At 25.7% G+C, this 19,578-nt stretch overlaps 3 protein-coding genes across 12 annotated transcripts; all 3 read right to left on the bottom strand.

The window, feature by feature from the left end:
- Positions 1-55: 55 nt before the first annotated feature.
- On the bottom strand, positions 56-2,312 carry LOC114577275 (uncharacterized). The gene is made up of 5 exons (XM_028665784.2): positions 1,462-2,312; positions 1,231-1,367; positions 1,002-1,143; positions 791-912; positions 56-660 (listed from the first exon to the last, which is right to left on the bottom strand). Exons 1-5 carry the CDS (start codon positions 1,616-1,618, stop codon positions 235-237), a joined length of 984 nt encoding a protein of 327 aa, XP_028521585.1. The 5' UTR covers positions 1,619-2,312; the 3' UTR covers positions 56-234.
- Positions 2,313-4,051: 1,739 nt separating this feature from the next.
- On the bottom strand, positions 4,052-11,613 carry LOC107995960 (interference hedgehog). Of its 10 annotated transcripts, XM_062082368.1 has the most exons (9): positions 11,206-11,613; positions 11,038-11,110; positions 10,229-10,935; positions 7,973-8,053; positions 7,638-7,892; positions 6,522-7,511; positions 5,590-6,438; positions 5,388-5,513; positions 4,370-4,512 (listed from the first exon to the last, which is right to left on the bottom strand). In XM_062082368.1, exons 4-9 carry the CDS (start codon positions 8,040-8,042, stop codon positions 4,370-4,372), a joined length of 2,433 nt encoding a protein of 810 aa, XP_061938352.1. In that variant the 5' UTR covers positions 8,043-8,053; positions 10,229-10,935; positions 11,038-11,110; positions 11,206-11,613. The 10 variants fall into 10 exon arrangements, 9 of the variants coding, with proteins under 9 accessions (XP_061938353.1, XP_028521528.1, XP_028521530.1 ...); XM_062082369.1 differs by lacking the exons at positions 4,370-4,512; positions 10,229-10,935 and adding an exon at positions 4,052-4,338 and having other exon boundaries at positions 5,398-5,513; positions 11,206-11,600; XM_028665727.2 differs by lacking the exon at positions 10,229-10,935 and adding an exon at positions 4,052-4,338 and having other exon boundaries at positions 4,414-4,512; positions 11,038-11,347.
- A 436-nt stretch (positions 11,614-12,049) lies between these two features.
- LOC107996015 (forkhead box protein N3) lies at positions 12,050-19,452 on the bottom strand. Its single transcript, XM_017053867.3, has 6 exons — positions 19,321-19,452; positions 16,882-17,276; positions 16,373-16,809; positions 15,990-16,293; positions 15,806-15,911; positions 12,050-15,697 (listed from the first exon to the last, which is right to left on the bottom strand). Exons 1-6 carry the CDS (start codon positions 19,425-19,427, stop codon positions 15,421-15,423), a joined length of 1,626 nt encoding a protein of 541 aa, XP_016909356.1. The 5' UTR covers positions 19,428-19,452; the 3' UTR covers positions 12,050-15,420.
- Between the last annotated feature and the right edge of the window lie 126 nt (positions 19,453-19,578).

Raw genomic sequence — 19,578 nt, 5'->3', positions numbered from 1 at the left:
AACAGGATATAATTATATAATGCATATAAGGATATTAAAGATAAAAAAAATAATGTAACATATAGATAATTATTTTTAATATCTATCATATAATATATATCTAATTTGTAGAATTTTTTAATCAGTTCATTTTATCTTTTTGTTCTATAAAATAATAAAATAATGGTTTTTTAAATAAATTTAAATAATATATTGTTTTATATGATATTTATACATTTACAATTTTTTGTGTTTTTATAATACTTCATAAAATGTAATATCTGGATTTTCAGTTGATTTTATAAATATTTGAGATTCTTTTTTATATTTTTTTGATTTGTAAGACTTTACCCATTTATCTAGTATTATTCCAGTTTTTAAATGTTTGAAAGTAATTTCAATAGATGGCTTAGTAATTAGAATTGTTCCACTTTGAATGTTAGCTTTCAAAAACTTCCAAATTTTTATATGTTCTAATTCTGAAACATAAAACTCAAATGGATTGTTCATAATAATGATATCACTTTTCTGTATTATATCAGGACACATTTCAATTCTTTTATTCACAATTTCAATACGATCATTCATGTTATATTTATTTACTATATCACATTGTAATGAACAAAGTTCTTTATTCATTTCAACTCCAATGATTTTTTTGACAGATGTAAATATATGTGCCTATATAAAAGATAAGAATTTAAACAATTATAATATACTTATTTAATATACTTATTTAATAACTAATTATTATAATATACTTGTTTAATAAACATTTATTTATAACAAAAAAAGAAAAAGAAATAATTACTCCATATAAAACAGCACCCAATCGAGACCCTATATCAAGTAGAATTTTTTCTTTCAAACATGGTAAAATATCATGAAATATATACAACATATCAGATACTGACATAGAATGTGATATAATATCTAAAATCAAAATCATTTAATTTTAATGAAGCAATAATTAAAAAAATATATATATGTATAATTAAAAAAAACAATTGATTTTTTCTTACTATATTGTTTTACATTAGTAGATCCACAGTCGGAACAATATAAATTATTCAATTCTCCCTTTTCTATAAGTTCATCTACTTCTTCATCATCATAAAGAAAAGCATCAATATGTTTTGTTGATTTATTATCACAGTCTGAATTCTGCAGAGTTATGGAATCTTTATGACATCTTTTGAAATGTATAAAAAAATAAAAATATAAGTTTTATTTATTTTTAAAATAGCAGACCTCTCCAATTATTGGTGGTACAATGTGTTCTGATGGAAGTATACCATCAAATGGTATTCTATTTTTGATATCAATAATAATTTTTTTTATTTCATTTAATTTTTTTTCTTGCAAACTACATTCTTTATAACAATTACCTAGAAAAAAGTTTTGTTTGTATTCTCGTGTTTGTTATTCACTATTATTATGATCATTATCATTGTGTATACTGCATTGGTATATTATATATACCATTTGAAACAGAATCTTGAATCTTTATATCTTGAGGTTTCCAATTATCAGCAATAAATGATAAAAATGCTTGTTTATCGACCGTATTTAAGGAACGCATAATAGTTGTGAATATTTCTATAGCATTTTGAACAGACATGCTAACATTCATATCCATACAATACGTAAATTGATAAGTTGGATTTTAAAACAACATAAAGATAAGAAAATTAATAACGGATTTACAGAATACTAAATATTCGTAGTATTTCCTTGGATTTTAGAAATTACACAAACACAAATTGATATAATAAAAGTATTGGTTAAGATTTATGTAAGTTATAAGTAATTGAAGTTTGTATTAAATGAAATATTAAACAGAGCAATTGAATTTAGCGTTAGATGGAGATAAAATGAGATAGATCTATACCATCATATAGATATCTCACTCTATATTCATTTTCATCCGACGCAAACTTCACTAAATAAATCTTGATATTGATTTTGATTTTTTTTTTATTAACTTTTATTATTGTGACCTCTAGAATCAATCCCTCAAACGTATTTTGTATAAATTAGTGTTAATATATGTAGAATATCTTTGAATTGATTCTAAACAAATAAAAAAATCAGTATATAAAAATATTAGTTGAATTTTATTAAGTAATAAACTATTTAATTAGATAAAGAAAGTTTTAAATAAATGCATGATGATATAATGAAGATAGAATGGAGACAATCTCTCTTTCTATCTCTCTTCGTCTAATGCAAATTTCAATTGCTTATAATTTAATAAATAATTTTAATCGACAATTTTGTGTTTGTTTTTATCTTTAGAATTGATCCGCTAAAGATATCTCACAAATATATTAATACTTTGTATATTTCGTTTTTTCATTCGTTTATTATTACATGAAGTTATAGATGTGAAATCTTGACTAACGCATACCTTTATTTTTATAATTATATATATTAGAATAACCAATCAAATTAATATTTTTCCCAATTGCCAAGTATGTATAGTAATTTAATTGATTTTAATATTTTAGTTAAAATAAACAAATTTTATAATGTTGTATATTTGAATTTTACACTAGAAATAACTTACTAGAAATACCACTAAAATTCAAATTAAAATTAATTAATTTAAATGAAGTTTTTTTGATTTGAAATATGTAAAATAAATTCTATTTTTTATATTACAGAATATTTATTTAAAAAAAAAAAGAAAAAAGAAAAAATTAAGTACAGAAAATGTTGATATGCATACATATATATGTATATATATATAATTGTATATATATATAAATAATTAATCTTAATAGTAATTTCTAAAGGCAAGATGTAAGGCACAATATGCTTTTTTATAAAATTCGATTCTAGTATATACAAAAATTTGCTCTTATTTCCGCTTACAAAATCTTTTAACTTCATGAATTATTATGATTGTTCTTTTTAAAATAAAAAATTTAAATAAGTAACATTATACTAAAAAATATGTTATATAAAATGTAAAAAATATTATATAAATATCTATTTACAAACTTTTACGATTCTCTTTTTTGATATCGAAATTTTTACTAATAGAAATTAATGTTTTTTTCACATGATTCTTAAACTTTTTGATTCATCGTAAAGCTTTATTACCGTCAGAAAATTAATATTGATTACTAAAGAACTTACGATATCTAATTCGATGCTAGGAAAATACTGTTATTACAAGTTAAATCCTTGATATTATATAACAAATACTGTTAGCAACGTATTATTTCTATTATTTTAGCAGCAATTCATATAAGATTCGTTCTAAGAATAAATCTATTAAAATTATTATTTTTATATCAATTTCAACATCATAATGTATGAATAAGTATAATACATATAATGCAATATAAAGATAATTAAAAAAAAAAAAATTTGAATAAAATTTCTATCGCAATTTAGCAAATCTAAAAATTTCAATAATATCAAATAATATTCTAAAGCATAATAAAATATAAAATATATAGCACAGCTGTCTTTTTTATCAGGCACAATCATTCGTCCTAAATTCAACATAACTACTAATGGTATTTACAACATAAAATAATAAATGCTAATTAATTTAAATCAGGAAACAAACATAACTTATAAAAGCTGCCTGGATTAAAATTAATATAAAAATATGATAAATATCACGAAAATGAATATAATTCAATTATGAAATTATGAATTTCTGATGTACATCTAATTCCAAACTCACTAATTATCAGACTGTCAAATGGGTATATATAATAAGAGAGCGATAAAAATATAGAAATAAAAAAAAAAAAATCGAAGAAGATATTAGACAGGTACTTTGCAAATTTTAACCATTTCATGATCGATCACGAATTCCTTATTCTATCTTGAGCTTTAAAAAATCGCAATTTAATCGTGCAATGGGAAAAACTGGATTCGTAGTATACGATCGTTAGGCAAATACGTGTCTAACAATTTCGATCGAAATATTTGAGCATACCTATTATGACACCCTGTAAATGTCTTGAAATGGATTATTCATTGTAAATCTAACTGATGACTAAAGTTTCTTTAAAGTCTCACTAAAAAAAATATCATTACAGTATTAATGTTTGTACATCTTTGTCTTGATTCTTGTCACAAATATTGGCGTTCTTTATAAAAGTTTGATATAACTTCTATCTGAAAATATATGGCCTGAGTATGAGGATTTTTCGAAGCACATATAAAATGGTTGTTTGCAGAGAAGCTGTTCGGTAGTGATCCCCGGAGCAAAGAGAGATCTCAGTCTATTGATCTTCACTGATCAGTTCCAACAGTATCATTGTTATGGTTGTTGTTGCTGTTGTTTTGTCCATTAAGAAACGAAGCCATTTCCATCTGCGACTGTTGTCCGGTCTGTTTAGAAACATTTCGCTTCTTTCAAATTTCACTCACAAAGAAGCATGGACATGTAGATAATATATAACGTACGTATGTGGTGTTCGGAAAATACAAAAGAAAAGCGGCTTCCAGAGAGAGTGCAGAGAATGTGCAAGTAGAATTTAAAGAACACGCGACCAATGGCTAAAGCTAGAAAAAACTAATCTTCTTAATATCGAGTAGTCTGAAAGCAGAAACACGTTAGTTGAATGTAGATATAGTCGCGTGCAAAAGTAAGAAGAAAGAAAAAGACAAAAAATGCAAAAACTAACAAAGAAATTTAAAAAAAAGAAGAAAGAAAAAATTTATAGGAGGAATACAATGAAGCATAAAACAAAAAAGATGCCACTTTTAAATAAAATGGCATACGTCTGTAGATCCATTACTCGATTCATTTCGAGTCTAATCATCTAAATAGCTCAATCAGGCTTGATGATAATAATTGTCAAACCAATGCGCTATTCTCAATAATAACCTTGGGTATATATATAGATAGATATTGCGATTTAACATTTATGTCAATTTATCCATTATATGGAAAAATAGAAGCATGAATGAAAAGTTAAATATAAAATTTTTGATGAAAATAAAGCGTTTATATACATAGCCACTGTATAAAGATATGACTTGTTTACTTTCTATCAAAATTATCTCGTAAAAATATAAATGTAATCTAAGTTTAGAAAAAATTATTATTTTTTTTTAATTCTTAGTCATTCCAGAATTTCATTTCAATTATTTTTTCAAAAATACTAAAAGCTAATAGAACACACATACGATGGTATAATTAATAATATAAATATTAATAAGATAAGAGTAGTCATATATGCTAAAATTGCAAAATTTTTATGCGTCTAATGTACTATTTTATTTGAATATAGGAAATTAAGTGACTGTAGACAAGTCAGAAATTAGATTTAAAATGGGAAAGATATTTGATAAGAAATTTTCATTTCTTTTTTTAAATCTAGTTTTGAGTCATTCTTTTTCTTTGATAAAGCGACAGTATTAATATTGCTACTTACAAATACCAACCTTAGGCTGTATTATATCTTCAGATGTATCAAGACCAGCAAGTGGATTTGAAGTTATATTTATTTTTGAATCAGTTACTCCACCATTCATTATTCTTCCATTTGTTATTGGTTTCCCTAAAATAAAAAATGAATATTCAATTTTTTATGTAATTTATACTGTTTTTTGAGATATAATAATATTAAAATATACCTTCACTTTGTGATGATTCTCGACTCTGTTTGTATTTTGTTCTTTTATATATTACTGCGACTGCAGTTAAACTACCTAGTAAAGTCGATCCTCCGAGAACTCCGCCAATTATGGCATACATATTCACATTTTTATCGTCTGCAGGTCTTACTCGACTATCTAATGTTAAATTGCTATTATGATCATTTCGATTATTGTAATCATTATGTTCATTCATATTCAAAGATTTTTTTGTTTTTTGTCGAAGAATTTGAGAAAATTCTGAAGCAGCATCCACAGAAAAACTTTGCACTTTAAACTCGTATGTTGTATCTGGTTGCAAGTGAGAAATAGTTATGTTGAAAGAATCTTTGCCCTCCACTGTAGTTTTTATGTAATCTCCAGCTGTGGTAGAGGCTCGATGGTATACATAAAAACCATCAATATTTGCCGATTTATCTGAATTTTGCCAAATGAGTAATACTTCATGTGGACCTAAAGCTTCAGTGTTTGTTAATAAAGGTATAGGCATTTTATTACTTTCGATTCCACCGTCTTTGTTAAGATGAAAACGTACGGAATTTGGACTAAGTTTATTATCATTATTTGAATAAACTGCAGCAATTCTAAATCGATAAGTATGATCAGGTTGTAAATCAGTTACTTCAAAAGCCCGTACATTATTTGGTATTTCTGAATTTGCAGTCATCCACTTGGCTTGTTTGCCATTCATTTTTTGTCCAAGTTCTCGATATTGAACTTTAAAAAATTGAATCGGCAATCCTGTATTTTCAGGTACAGACCATCTAACCATTACAGACACATCTGAAAGTCTTGTGACATTTGGTTGATTCGGTGGTACTAGTACCGCTAGAAATATATAAGACATGATAAAAATGAAATAAATAATAAATAATATAGATAATAATGTATAAATGTAGGTAACAAATTACCAGTGCCTTTATGTTTCCCTTCCTTACTTCTTCGTCTACCTCCTCCTCTAGTATGTTTATGTTTTGAATTAGAAATTCCATAATCCTGTCTGATTTCTGTTGTTCCAATATGTTGTTTAGGATTTACTCTTAGTAAATTGCAACCAGAATGAGACCCATATTCGTTACTTGCAACACATTGGACAATACCAGCATGTTTTTTCTCAACTTCAGATATAAGAAGTGTGGAACCTTTAATTTCCACATTATCACTAGGTGTCAAAGATTCTCCATTAATTAACCATTCAACTTTTGGTTGTGGTTCGCCAGTTACTGCACAAGAAAGTTCTAATTCTCCACCTTCAGAGAATGTGGATGCCTTCGGTGGTTTAATTACTTTTGGAGCTTCCATGACTTTTAATATAATTACAGATTTAATATGTGCATTATTGCTACTCCACATACAATCATACTCTCCTCTATCTGATGGCTGAACATTAATTATCATTAAGCCTATCAAATTTTTTATGGAATTTGATGGTAATGGACTGCCTAATCTACTCCATGTAACAGAAGGTACTGGATAGCCAGCACCAAAACATTCTAATGTTATATTTTTGCCCCGTAAAACTTTGTATTCTGTTTGTGGTTGCTTAACAAAATATGGTGCTAAAAAACTAATATTTTTATGTACATTTAAAATTGTTTTATAGTTACTTGAATATATTTGTGTAGTTATATAATTGCTAGCAGTACAGTGATAAGATCCACTATCTGATATTTTAGCATTCTCAATAATCATAGTTTTGCTACCAATTATATTAACATTTTGTATGAGATTATTATTTTTATAAAACTGAACTATTGCTTCTGGTGCAGAATAAGGTATAGGACAAGTGATAGGTACAATATTTCCTGCTGGAACATTTATAATAACATCATTTTTATCTGAAAACTTGTGTAGTGTAGCTAATGTTAATCTTGCCGGATCAGAAGCTAAACCACTTGAACCTAGAAACATTAAATGTAGTTATTTATATATATATTTTAACATTAAAAATAAGATCTTAAGATATAGAATATATAAAGATAAGATAGAAATAATCTTAAGAGATTAGATAAAATATAAAATATTACCATAAAAAGCTATACAACGATAATCTCCGGCTTTCGATTCATTATCAAATTTTACCACATGCCTAGATGTTTTGCCACCATTACTAATTGTGTGAAAAACTGGCAACCACTTATCTGAACTCAATGGTCTATGGCGCCAAGAAAAACGTTCTGCGCCAAGATTCAAATTACATTCAAAATTCACGTCATCGCCTATTGGTGCATCCAATGGTTGTGGATGTCTGGTAAAAGACATGCCTAACTCCTGTCTTTGCCCTGTCAATGTTAATTGTAATATATTAATATATCTTTAATATATTTACATATAATATATTGAAAATAAGGAAAAAACCTACCATATACAAGATTGATTAAGACATAAAATAAAATCGTAACAATGCCACATAGAAAGGGCACAGATCGCATCTTGACACATTCTATAAGGAAGAAAAACAGAAATTCATTGTATTAGCTATTGAATTCTTTTTCTATTCAATTTTTTCTTCATTAAAAAAAAAAAAGAGAATTTTTAAAAATTTAAGGCAACAAGAAAGAGAAAGAGAAAGAGAGAACACTAAAATTAATGCCACTCAACTACGTTTAAGTTTAGAACGTGGCGAGTTCACGTGGAAATAGAACGCATTCATTCTAGTTTTGATCATGGCTCGTCATTTCGGCACAAATGCGCGCCTTCTATCCTCACTCTATCAAATGGGTCGCGCATTCCACTCTCAATAGTACATAGTATAATATAATTTGCATTATATATTATTATATTTTTAAAATATAATATAAAAACTTTTGTTAATAGTTTTATTAAATTTCTAAAGATTAATGAAAATTGTTCATAAAATCTGTAATTTTTTAAAATTTAAAAAAAACAATTTTTTGATTTTTGTTTATTTATAGTTATATTTAATATATAATTATATCTTCGATATTATACACAAATGATAATATTTGTGCAATTATATGTATAGATATAATTATATATATATATAAAATAAATTTTTTTTCATATCTTTAAATTGAACGTTCAAAGAATTTTAAAATATGTAATGATGCATGATGACAAGTAAAGCGAACAAAGATGTCATAATGACAATATGAAATTGACCATATACGGTGCTGAAAATCATCGTGCACCGTTTTCCACCCACGTGCGAACGGTTGCCGTCATAAATGACGATCAGAAAACCGTGCTAACACGTCGAAAGAACGGAAATTATTTGTTGGCTAACATATACACATTAAGTGTAGGTAGATCCATTCATGAATTACACCGTACCATACGCCTACATGACAGTTTAATGCATTGGTATTAATAGAAAAGATTTTTTTTGTTTCACAGATTTCTTAATATTTGTTTAATAAGAAAATATTAATCTAATAAATATGACATGAGGATACAATAAAATCTCAAAAGTATTTTTAAAAAATTTAATTTTTGATATTTTTGTGAATTAGATCAATACTATTTTTAAAGCATTTTAAACATATTATTAAATAAAATAAAATAAATTGATTTTATAAATTTTAATTTTACAAATTTCATTTTACAAAAGTTTCCATTAGCTTTCATTATGAAGAAACGAATTTATTCGAGAAGTCGTTCATAGGATTCGCGGTTGAGAGGGCATTATTTTTCATTAGGAGTTCAAATTGCAGAAACAAAAAATATGCGTTCAATTCATTGACAAGATAGTTGAACATATTTTATACACGGTAGAACTTTTAACTTCTGGTTAAATGGTAGCATAAATGCCGGTGGTATGTAACAGGTGAGAAGGGTTCCAAAGAGGCTGGTTTCCGACGTTGCCTCTCATAAAAATAAAGAACTCGAATTCCAAAGCAGTGGTTGTCAAGTTCCTATGCCCCACGCGCGCTACACGATTCTTCATATACCTAACCTTATAGACAAGTAAATGCTATCCAAATTACACACACACAACACATGTATAAATATATTATTATATAGTTAAAAAAGAATTACTTTTATTTCTACAACTCGATGTTGATTCAAAGAATCTCAATTTCTAAAATTCTTTTTTCTATCTTTGATTTTCCGATTGATCGAAACTTCCTATATAATTGGAAGAAATATAAGAATAGAATTTCATTTTCATAATCTTATGTTTTTTCTACTATTAATTAAAATGTAGAAAATTTTAAATAATTAAATTCTTTTGCGCTTTAAAAAAATAAAATGTTTCGTTTATAGCGCATTTTTTGTAATTATAATTTACTTAAAATAACAGATATTATGTTTTTTACTTTTCTTTTTTTCTTTCAATATTTTTTACATAAAATTTAAAAATTAAATGAAAATGATACAAATTTTATAAAAAATATATAATAACAATTAATATAATAAAATAACATTTAAAAAAAAGTTTACGTATATTTTTTAAGTTTTTTTTATCATTCATTTACTATATAAACTTACTATATAAACTAGCACAGACATATAATTTAATATTTTTAATATATAATAATTTTAAAGTTATATTATTATTATAAGATAGGATTGAAATTCTTATTTTTTATACTATAGTATCCTATTACATATAATAAAAAGGAACGACAAGATAAAGTTCCAGTTGATTAAATACATTTGACAAGTATCCTTATGTGCCGATGATCATCCTTTTCGTTGATTGTCGATTAATCACGTGAACTTTTATTCTTCACACATCATCATGTTTCATCTCGATACAAGATATATGACTAACTTTATTTTCCTGCTCAGCATAACGATAGCTTAGTAAAACGAGCAACGAATATTTAGCCGTATATGTGTCATACGCTATTTTAATCTACTTCCTATAACTAGTACTTATCCAAATATTAACACTTTATTTTTACGCTTATATTATTCTCATTTTATATTTATTAATTAAATAATAATATTTGTAAAATAGTTGTAAGTTTCCTTTCAATAACATTATTATTATACTAATGTAGCCGGTTTACTTTAATGAGCTTCATCGGGAAGTTGACAATTCGACCGCATTACTACGCGTATCAAAATGCGTCTAAGACTTTAATCAAAAAGTACGTAATGTGTATACTTTATTAGAACGCAGGCGCAATAAGTAGCGCGGTATTATCCGAATGAGTGTTTTTTCAAATGTCAATAATTCAAATAATTAGAATTATAACTATAATCATTGTTATTATACATTTTAACAATTTATTATCCATCATATTCAAATTTCACCAAAAATATTGATGGCTCACCCTTTCCGGCAGATGATCTTTTACAACGATATCACAAGAAAACTTTTCAACGATAATTTTCATTGCATTTATATTTTTACTAAAAATCACGAAAATATCATGAAAAACAGGGAAATAAGAAAAAGACAAAGATCAATGACATGAAAGAAGAAAACAATATAATCATGCTTAGTATATTCACCCTTTTTCCTTCGATCCAGCCGTACGATCTATTTGTTCCAGATCCTTTGACTTTCCCGTGAATCGATCACAATCTTTCTTAAAGAATAAAAATAATAAATCTGTTAATAATTTTTAGCAAATCGTTTCATTTTTTTTTTACGAGAATTGTTGTGAATTTCAATAAGACCTATCTCTCACAGAACACGACGCTTGGCGTCCACCAGCACACTGGAATGCAGACCGACAGGTTTTGAACCGCGATAAAGTATAGTAACGACGTGTCTCAATCTAGGTACTCGTGAGCAGGTTGGCATCGCTATATTATCACGTGATCGAATTCTATTTGAAATGTTATAAAGCATAAATTTAATTAAAAAAATTATATTTTAAAATTCTCAAATATTTAGTAAAACATAAAATTTTAATTTTACATCCACTTAAATCAATTTCACATTTGTTCTAAAAGAAATTTTTCACTATAGATTCAGATATCTTATGCGAAACATCACGCACATATCAGCGCCATCTTTAAAATTTTAAACGCGCCAATTATGATACATAAATAAATATTACACATTTTTATCACTAAAAAAAGTATTGTTAAATTAGACATAAATAATTTAAGAGTTTAAATATAGAAATATATATTAATATATTGTATTCAAAGTAACATTAATTAACAACAATTGATCTTTATGATCTTTTTTTACACTTTTATGATCAATAATTTTGTATCTATATATATATCTATATATATATATATATATATATATATATATATATATATATATATATATATATATATATATATAGATAGTACATATCTCGAATATATCTCGAAAAGGATGCACATTTAAATAATCAAATCTTTTCATGTTTAATTTTTTCACATTTTTTTTCATTAATAAAGTTCTATTTCAGTTACAATCTAAAATATTAAATACTTTTCTCAATTATGTAATCTAAAATATTAAATATTTTACTCAATTATGTAAGCAAGGTCAAAAACTTAACAAACATTTTACAATGTATTCCATTTAAAATGAGTAATAATTATATTAATAATAATAATCATAATATAATTAATAATAGTAATAATAATAATATTACATATAATAATAATATTACATATTACGCCAACAAAAATTCATACAATATACAACTTGTAGATATACATATAAATAAACATCTATTCCTCAAAATAAATGATTTCTGCGTTTGGCACGATGTCATGTAATGGAGATAAATTAAACACCATATTAGAATTTGATTGTCCATGGATAGTTGCAACGCAATGAAATATAATTTGTTTTTTATACTTAATATTTTTTTTCTTTTCTTTCTGGTGTTCAAGTTCTTAATGATATTTTTTTATTTATGCCAGCCGGTCTCATATAATAGGAAACAGGATTTAATATTGTGTTAAATAATAATTTATATGCATTTAAAAATTACACAGACAAAATAATAGTTTCATTACAATATATGTTACAATAATACTTCATTAAAAAAATACTCTGTATGTTAACTATCTTGTACAATTAGTGTTAATTTATAATTTTTATACTTATTTCTCTCTATACAAACACGCGATATAACATTGATTTATAGATGAATATTTTTTGTATGGACCAGCTGACTAACGAGTATTTTGTCCGATGTCAGGATTTACTGGTATATATTGCTTTATGTTGCACTTGCTAATCGATCACTCTAATTTGTAATGCATTGATTAGCTACTATTATTATAAATGGCATCCCACCCCCTAATTGATTAGAATAAACTACATGGAAGAACAGATCTTCAGTCATAGCAAACAAAAGCTAGACTAAAAATTTCAACAAATAGAGTGAAAACTGTGATATTACTTTCAATATATATATAATATTTATCATATATTGCTAATTTAAAGATGCCAGTTTTTCTATCTAAATCAGAATGTTTAGGTGTCAGCAAGAATGCCAATTAATAATATCAGAAAAGTGTTGCAAACACTTTCTCTTTCTTTCTCTTTCTCTCTCCCTCTAAACAATAAAACTTATAAAGCTCTAAAACTTCTGTTTCACCAAAATATAATTAACAACAATAACAACAACAAGGTGTGTTCACTTTTGCAATAATATCACAGACAATAGAAAACATAAAGTCTACAAAAAACTGGTCTTGCTCGTGCGTATACAAATTTCGAAAAAAAATGCCCGATACCGAACACAGGCATGTTTATTTCTCTAAAACATATTTAATATAATATATATGTATATTATAAATACGTATATGCTAAATATATAGAATAGTTTTACATTTACATTGAAATGTATATATTTCTCTCAAAAATTGAAATTTCTTAAATCGTGTATAAATATGGCATTCTTCCTTGCACCCTTTATTTTAAATTTTTTTCCCTTTATAGCTACAATCATACGAAATATTTTGGCAGCGCGCCTTATTGATATTTTTTTTTTAAATTTATTGTATCTATTTTTTTTTTTTGGTTTTCTCTATTTTTTTTATAATATCTCACAGTTTCATATGATTAGCATAAATTTTTCAAGTGCAGTAACTTTAACTGACTGAAATTATTAACATTATCACGTTAACTTCGAAAATAACTAAAGAATAAACAATATAATAAGTTAAACTAAATTGCACCTTCATGAAAAGCGATAATAATAATTTTCACATTTGAGATATATCTGAGCCAGCAGTAATAACATATATTACAAATAACAATTTATCTTTAATCGCAATTGTGACGCTTAAATATTATTATAAACCTAATAACTGATATTATTTAATTTTTACATAACTGTATAACTAAAAATGTCTCTGATTTAAAAATTTTGCTATTTTTAATTCATTAAGTAAGTTTTTTCTGCAAGTATATTTGATATACTCGAAACTAAAATCATGCATTCCTTTTTTCTTTTTTAATGAAAGTTTTCTCATATGGCATGTAAATATGGAATTATTTAGGCTGCGCTACCATATTATGTTTGTAGTGTCACGCAAAATACAATTAATAAATGGTTTAAGCTAATGAACTTTTTTTTTCCTTTTTCTTCTTCTCCTTTTTTCTTTTTTAGCAATTATTAGGAAGAGCTTTTATCACGCGGGCTGTGCCCTGTAAAAATATACCTTCTCTCTATATAGAACTACGATATCAATGTATACAAGACCAGTTTATCAATATTTAATATCTTTCATCGCCATATATATTCATTACTTATCAGGTATTCACAATATTTCTTAATTATTATTATATTATAATTATGTTTTTTTATTTTTGTTTTTTTATAAAAATAGGATGATACTCTTGCCATATACCTTTATACATTTCTTCCAATCAATATTTATCAATTTGACACGATATATATTGATGTTCTAACAAAATTTTTTGAACTGGTCTGTGCATACATTACAGGGACTATGTATATACAGCACTGTTTAAAATTATCTCAAAAGCAATAAAGAGAGTAGAAAAAGGCATGAAATGATAATATTTTTCAGTTCAAATCCATATTCACTATACCTCAATTTTTTTTAAGTTCTTTTTGTTTTAGTTTATCGCAGCACATTTTCTGCACATATACAGCTGCGTATGACCAGATGTATTTTAAGTATGAATAAATGAGAATATGAACATGAACATATGTATATGTATATGTATGTGCTTGATAATGAATGAATGTTTTGTATAGATGCGCGAACGCGTTTGTATATGTATATGTGTGTATATATATATATACACATATATATATTATGTATATATATATATGTATATATATATATACATATGTATATATATAATCTTTTTTTAAATATATTATTAATTTCTCTATTGTAAGATATCAATTATATTTCTATACATATCTACAAGAAACCTAATATAGAACTCTATTATTATTAATTAAACTCTCTATGAATTAATATGTATAATTGTCACAACAGGTCTAAAAAATTTATCGTTATTATTTTAGTTTTAGTACGCAATAATATTTTTTTTCATTGACATTTCATGAACTACTTATAATTAAATTCATGTTTTAATAACATGTAAAAGTAATTCTTTTTTTTCTTTAACACTATTCTTCTATTATTGCTTGTTACTTAGTGCTATTTATTTTGGCATACAGCAAGTTCTAAACCCTGAGCGACCGCCAATTTTTTATTTTCTTTTGCCATCCTTTTGTTATCAGTTTTATTGTTTTAAATAAAAATGCACCCGATAAAATTTTTTTTTTAAATAATAAGATATTATCTTTCATCTTATATTTATAGATTTTTTCTCAGTAGAAGATTTAAGTCTCAAAAATCATATTAAACATTAGAATTTTGAAAGGTTCATGTTTCAAAAGAAAAGTAGGAAGTTTGCGATGCTACATATATATGACCAAAGTATTTTTATATAATTTGCTTTAAATACCGTTTTCCTTCACTCCATTTTGGCCAATGCTTACGTCTTTTTTCAGACATATTCGAATAATCGTTTGAAGCTGAACGTTTTTTTAGTTTTGATGAACTCTCGGATTTTGATGTCGAATTAATACTTTGTATATGATGTGCCCTACCGTGATTAAGCGGTGTAGTAACACCTGCTAAATTTAGAAGTGCATCTGCACCTTCTGCTATTTTCCGTTGTTCATCAAAATCGGTATTTGTTTCTTTCCTTGGATATTTACTTGAAAAATAAATATATATCTTAATATTAAACGAGAAATATTATTATAAATATATTGTCTTTATATTAAATTAGCATTATCTATTGAAATTATCATAATATTCTTACCTTTCTTGTCTTACTGAGGTAATACAACTGTAAGTGTGATCTTCACTAGAACTCCTAGTAATCACAGGAACCAACATTTCTGATTCTGGTACTTTTCGCTTACGATCTGCCATAAAATTTTAAATTGTGAAATGTTAATTAAATATTTATTTAATGTTTAATATTTTTCTATAAGATACTTTGCCTTTATTATGATTTAAAATAATAGGTCCATGTTTAAAAGAAAGCATAGCAGCTGCAGCTGCATCTACATCACTATCTACTTCGGTATCTGTGTTGTCAATAATGTTGCTCGATGCCAGTCTTTTGGAAAGATATGGAAAAAGTGTAGGATCAGGTAGACGCGTACTGATATTCTTTTTTTGTGGTTTTTCGGGTGAAGACAAAGTTTGAACAGTTGGAGGAGGAAAAGGAGCACGAGATAACGCTTGTATCAGGTTTGGACGATATTGGGCATCTACCATCCACAGTGAACCTTTGCCCAAATTCTAAAAGGAAGGACGTTTTACTAAATTTTTATTTCTAGAAGGAAAAATGATTTTTTTATTAATATTATAATATACTTACTGGTGCTTTCTCTACTTTACGAAAGCACTTATTTAGGCTTAGATTATGTCTAACAGAATTTTTCCACCCAGTTGGAGCATTCCTAAAATATGGAAAGTGATCCAAAATCCAAGCATATACTTCCTTGACTGGTAGAGCTTTTACAGGGCTATCTTCAATAGCCATGAAAATTAAACAAGAAAATGAATATGGAGGTTTACTGTTTCTATGTAAATGAGGATCATATGGTATATGAGTTGGGTGTTTGTTGCGATTTGAGACTGGCAAATTATTGTTGTTTAAAGAAATCTTCGTCTGATTGTTTTGTGAAATACTATAATGATTTTTTACTGATTCCTGAAATATTTGCATTGATTTTTGACCATTTTTACTTGAGACTTGATAGTTTTGATTATTACCATGTGATGTTGTATTATTTATCTTGCTATTGCTATCTCCTATAATAATAAAAAAAAATTAAATTGACATTATAATGATCAAATTAAAATTAAAATACATATAATAATCACCTGGACAATAACCATCATCTAAACTTGATATAGAATTAGTATTTTCAGAATAGTCTGCCATATCATCACAAACATTATTATTTAAAACATTTTCATTTTTCATTTCTTTAGTAGGATTTGAAATATCTAAACCCTTTAATAGATTCTGTTGATGAAGCCAACTTAAAGAAGTCAGATCATCATCTGATTGGCTATTCTTTTCAATAGATTTTTCAGACATAGAAAGTTCATCAGTTGAATTTGTTTCAACAAAAACACTTGCATTTTCTTTTTCTTTCATTGTATATACTGTATCTCCAAAGTTGAAAACTTGTGTACTTAGTCCTATACCAGTTTCCACATCAGATGCATCTGGTCTATCTGGTGGCATATTGTGTGAAATATCTTCTTTGTCACTGTAAAAAAAAATTAAGTTATATTTAATATTTATAAAATATTTATAAAATTATTAAATAATTAATAATTAAATTTATTTTCAATTAATTAAATTATTTTATCATATATTTTTGAATGATTTCTATAAATCATACATATATAGAATATATATATTCATATATAAAATTCATATATTTCAGAACAAATGAAGAAAGAATGATTATATATAAAAATTATAATTAAATATTTTCGATTCAATTTTATATATGAAATTAGTATCTATTCGCTTTCTATGACTTATTCTTGATATCTTGATATCTTTGTATATTATATAAATAATATAAATTTATAATATATAATATAATTATATAATTTTTTTTATTTTTTAAAAATTTTTCACTCATAAAAAAATTCGAAAAGATATAAAAAAGAAAAGAAGTTTTAAAGTAAGAAAAAATTGATAAGCTTCAATAATTCAAATGAATATAAAGTAGAAATACCAAGTTTTCTCGTAATCTCAACAATGTGTTTATATATATATGTATAAATAGTTTCATGAATACCTCAATTCGAATGCAAATCAAATTTCAATTATATATTATTATATATCATTAATAGGTAAAAAGAAAAGATAACATAATTTTTTTTTTATAAAGATTTATAGAATTTTTATTATAAAAATACACATTATTATAAAATTTAGTGAATATATATTTATGAAAATATTAATCATATATAATTGTTTAAAGCAAATACAATTTTTGAAAAATAACGAAACATATGCTATGTTTTAAATAATCATGATGTTATGAGTAAAAGCATTAATAAAAATTGAGATACATGTGGAAATATAGACTTATAAAATGTAGAAAAGATTTATTTTAAATAAATGCTAATTTGTATTCTATTTCGGAAATCATATAGAAATACTATAATTACAGAAAGAATATGTAAGTAGTAAAATTGAATTTTCGCGCATGTGACGCGCCTGTAGCCTCGAACCCAAAGTACCAACATCGTCATTTGTTTATCCACTAATAAGCGACAAAATGGCCGTACTATTAAGAACACATTGTAATCGAAAATAAACTTTGAAAGAATCAACAAATTCTACAACACTTCTCACACTATCATTCATATTAATTAATAGTTTTTTAATTATTTCATACATATATCATTTTACAAAATTATTTATAAAAGAATATACATTTAAATCATTTTCAAAAAAATGGCGTCTACATAGCACACTTAATTCTGAATATGTTTTTGCTCTTATTAATATAAGACTGAAAATGAAAATACTTTGAAAACATATTGTAAAATTTGTATTTATATTTCGCATATATTGCTATGAACATGACATTATCTATAGAAAATTTCTATCGATAAGTACAACACAATAAACAGATTTTTCTCAGACGAATCGTTTTGAGAAATTATGCTCACATAATTTTTATATGACATTCTTAAAAAGACTAAAGCAAATCCTAAATGCTTTGTCAATGAAACGATGAAGTGTGAAGTATTAGAAAAATTTAAGAACAAGCAAAACATGTCACTGCGTTACTTGTTGAATTCAAATATGGAGTTGATAATGATTACGAAACTGGAGCAAACATGAAAATGGCTACGGCATCGCTTGCACACGGTATCAACATTGCATTTCAGAAAAGATACAATACTCATGCGTTCAGAAATATGATAGTAAAATCATTATATCTATTACAACAACGAAATTTAAACGCACTGAGAAAGTTTTTCTATCAACCATATTTTATGTATTTTTATATACGCATCATCTTTTGAAATATTAAATTTTAACAAGATTGAGCTTTTTACACGCAACTTCATGAATTAATAATCACTTTGTTTAATATTCCTAAATACTTTTTCAATTTTCTAAAAATTCCACATAAAACTGAATTGGAATATTTAAGAAATGAAACAGCGTTTTGCGTCTTTCTGCTTTGTAACCTGGTGTTTGCTTATTGATGCGCGTTAAAATCTTATTGTTCGCGAATGAATGCAAGAATTTAAATAATGCGACATTTTTTAAAAACTCACGTATTGGAGTAGACAGACGGCAGTCTTCGTAGATTTTCTAAAGACGGGCATCTCAAGCACACTCTACACAACACCCAGCTGATTGAAACGCCATATTTTGACGTCATCACGTGGTTACCGAAACATCTTATCGCATCTCGAATATCGATTAATCGTATTAAATTAATCGCCCGGGAAAATATAATTTTTATAAAGCATTTGATATTTTAAATAATATTTGTTTAATACTTAAAAATTAGGAATAGTAACGAAATAATC

The sequence above is a fragment of the Apis cerana genome, linkage group LG11 (genome assembly GCF_029169275.1).
Source record: "Apis cerana isolate GH-2021 linkage group LG11, AcerK_1.0, whole genome shotgun sequence".
Taxonomy (NCBI): Eukaryota; Metazoa; Arthropoda; class Insecta; order Hymenoptera; family Apidae; genus Apis; species Apis cerana.
Note: the sequence above shows the minus strand (reverse complement) of the source record. Positions and strands in the feature narration are given on the sequence as shown.

Excerpts from the sequence above, each read along its gene's own strand:
- LOC114577275 (XM_028665784.2), bottom strand. The coding sequence starts at position 1,618 with ATGGATATGAATGTTAGCATGTCTGTTCAAAATGCTATAGAAATATTC. Across the intron at positions 913-1,001 it reads TACTAATGTAAAACAATATA|ATATTATATCACATTCTATG; the intron begins GTAAGAAAAAAT and ends TTTTGATTTTAG. Across the intron at positions 661-790 it reads TGGGTGCTGTTTTATATGGA|GCACATATATTTACATCTGT; the intron begins GTAATTATTTCT and ends TCTTTTATATAG.
- LOC107996015 (XM_017053867.3), bottom strand. The coding sequence starts at position 19,427 with ATGACGTCAAAATATGGCGTTTCAATCAGCTGGGTGTTGTGTAGAGTG. Across the intron at positions 16,810-16,881 it reads AGATGATGGTTATTGTCCAG|GAGATAGCAATAGCAAGATA; the intron begins GTGATTATTATA and ends TTATTATTATAG. Across the intron at positions 15,912-15,989 it reads TATTTTAAATCATAATAAAG|ATCGTAAGCGAAAAGTACCA; the intron begins GCAAAGTATCTT and ends ATTTTATGGCAG.
- LOC107995960 (XM_062082368.1), bottom strand. The coding sequence starts at position 8,042 with ATGCGATCTGTGCCCTTTCTATGTGGCATTGTTACGATTTTATTTTAT. Across the intron at positions 6,439-6,521 it reads AGGGAAACATAAAGGCACTG|CGGTACTAGTACCACCGAAT; the intron begins GTAATTTGTTAC and ends ATATATTTCTAG. Across the intron at positions 5,514-5,589 it reads AGAATCATCACAAAGTGAAG|GGAAACCAATAACAAATGGA; the intron begins GTATATTTTAAT and ends TTTTTATTTTAG.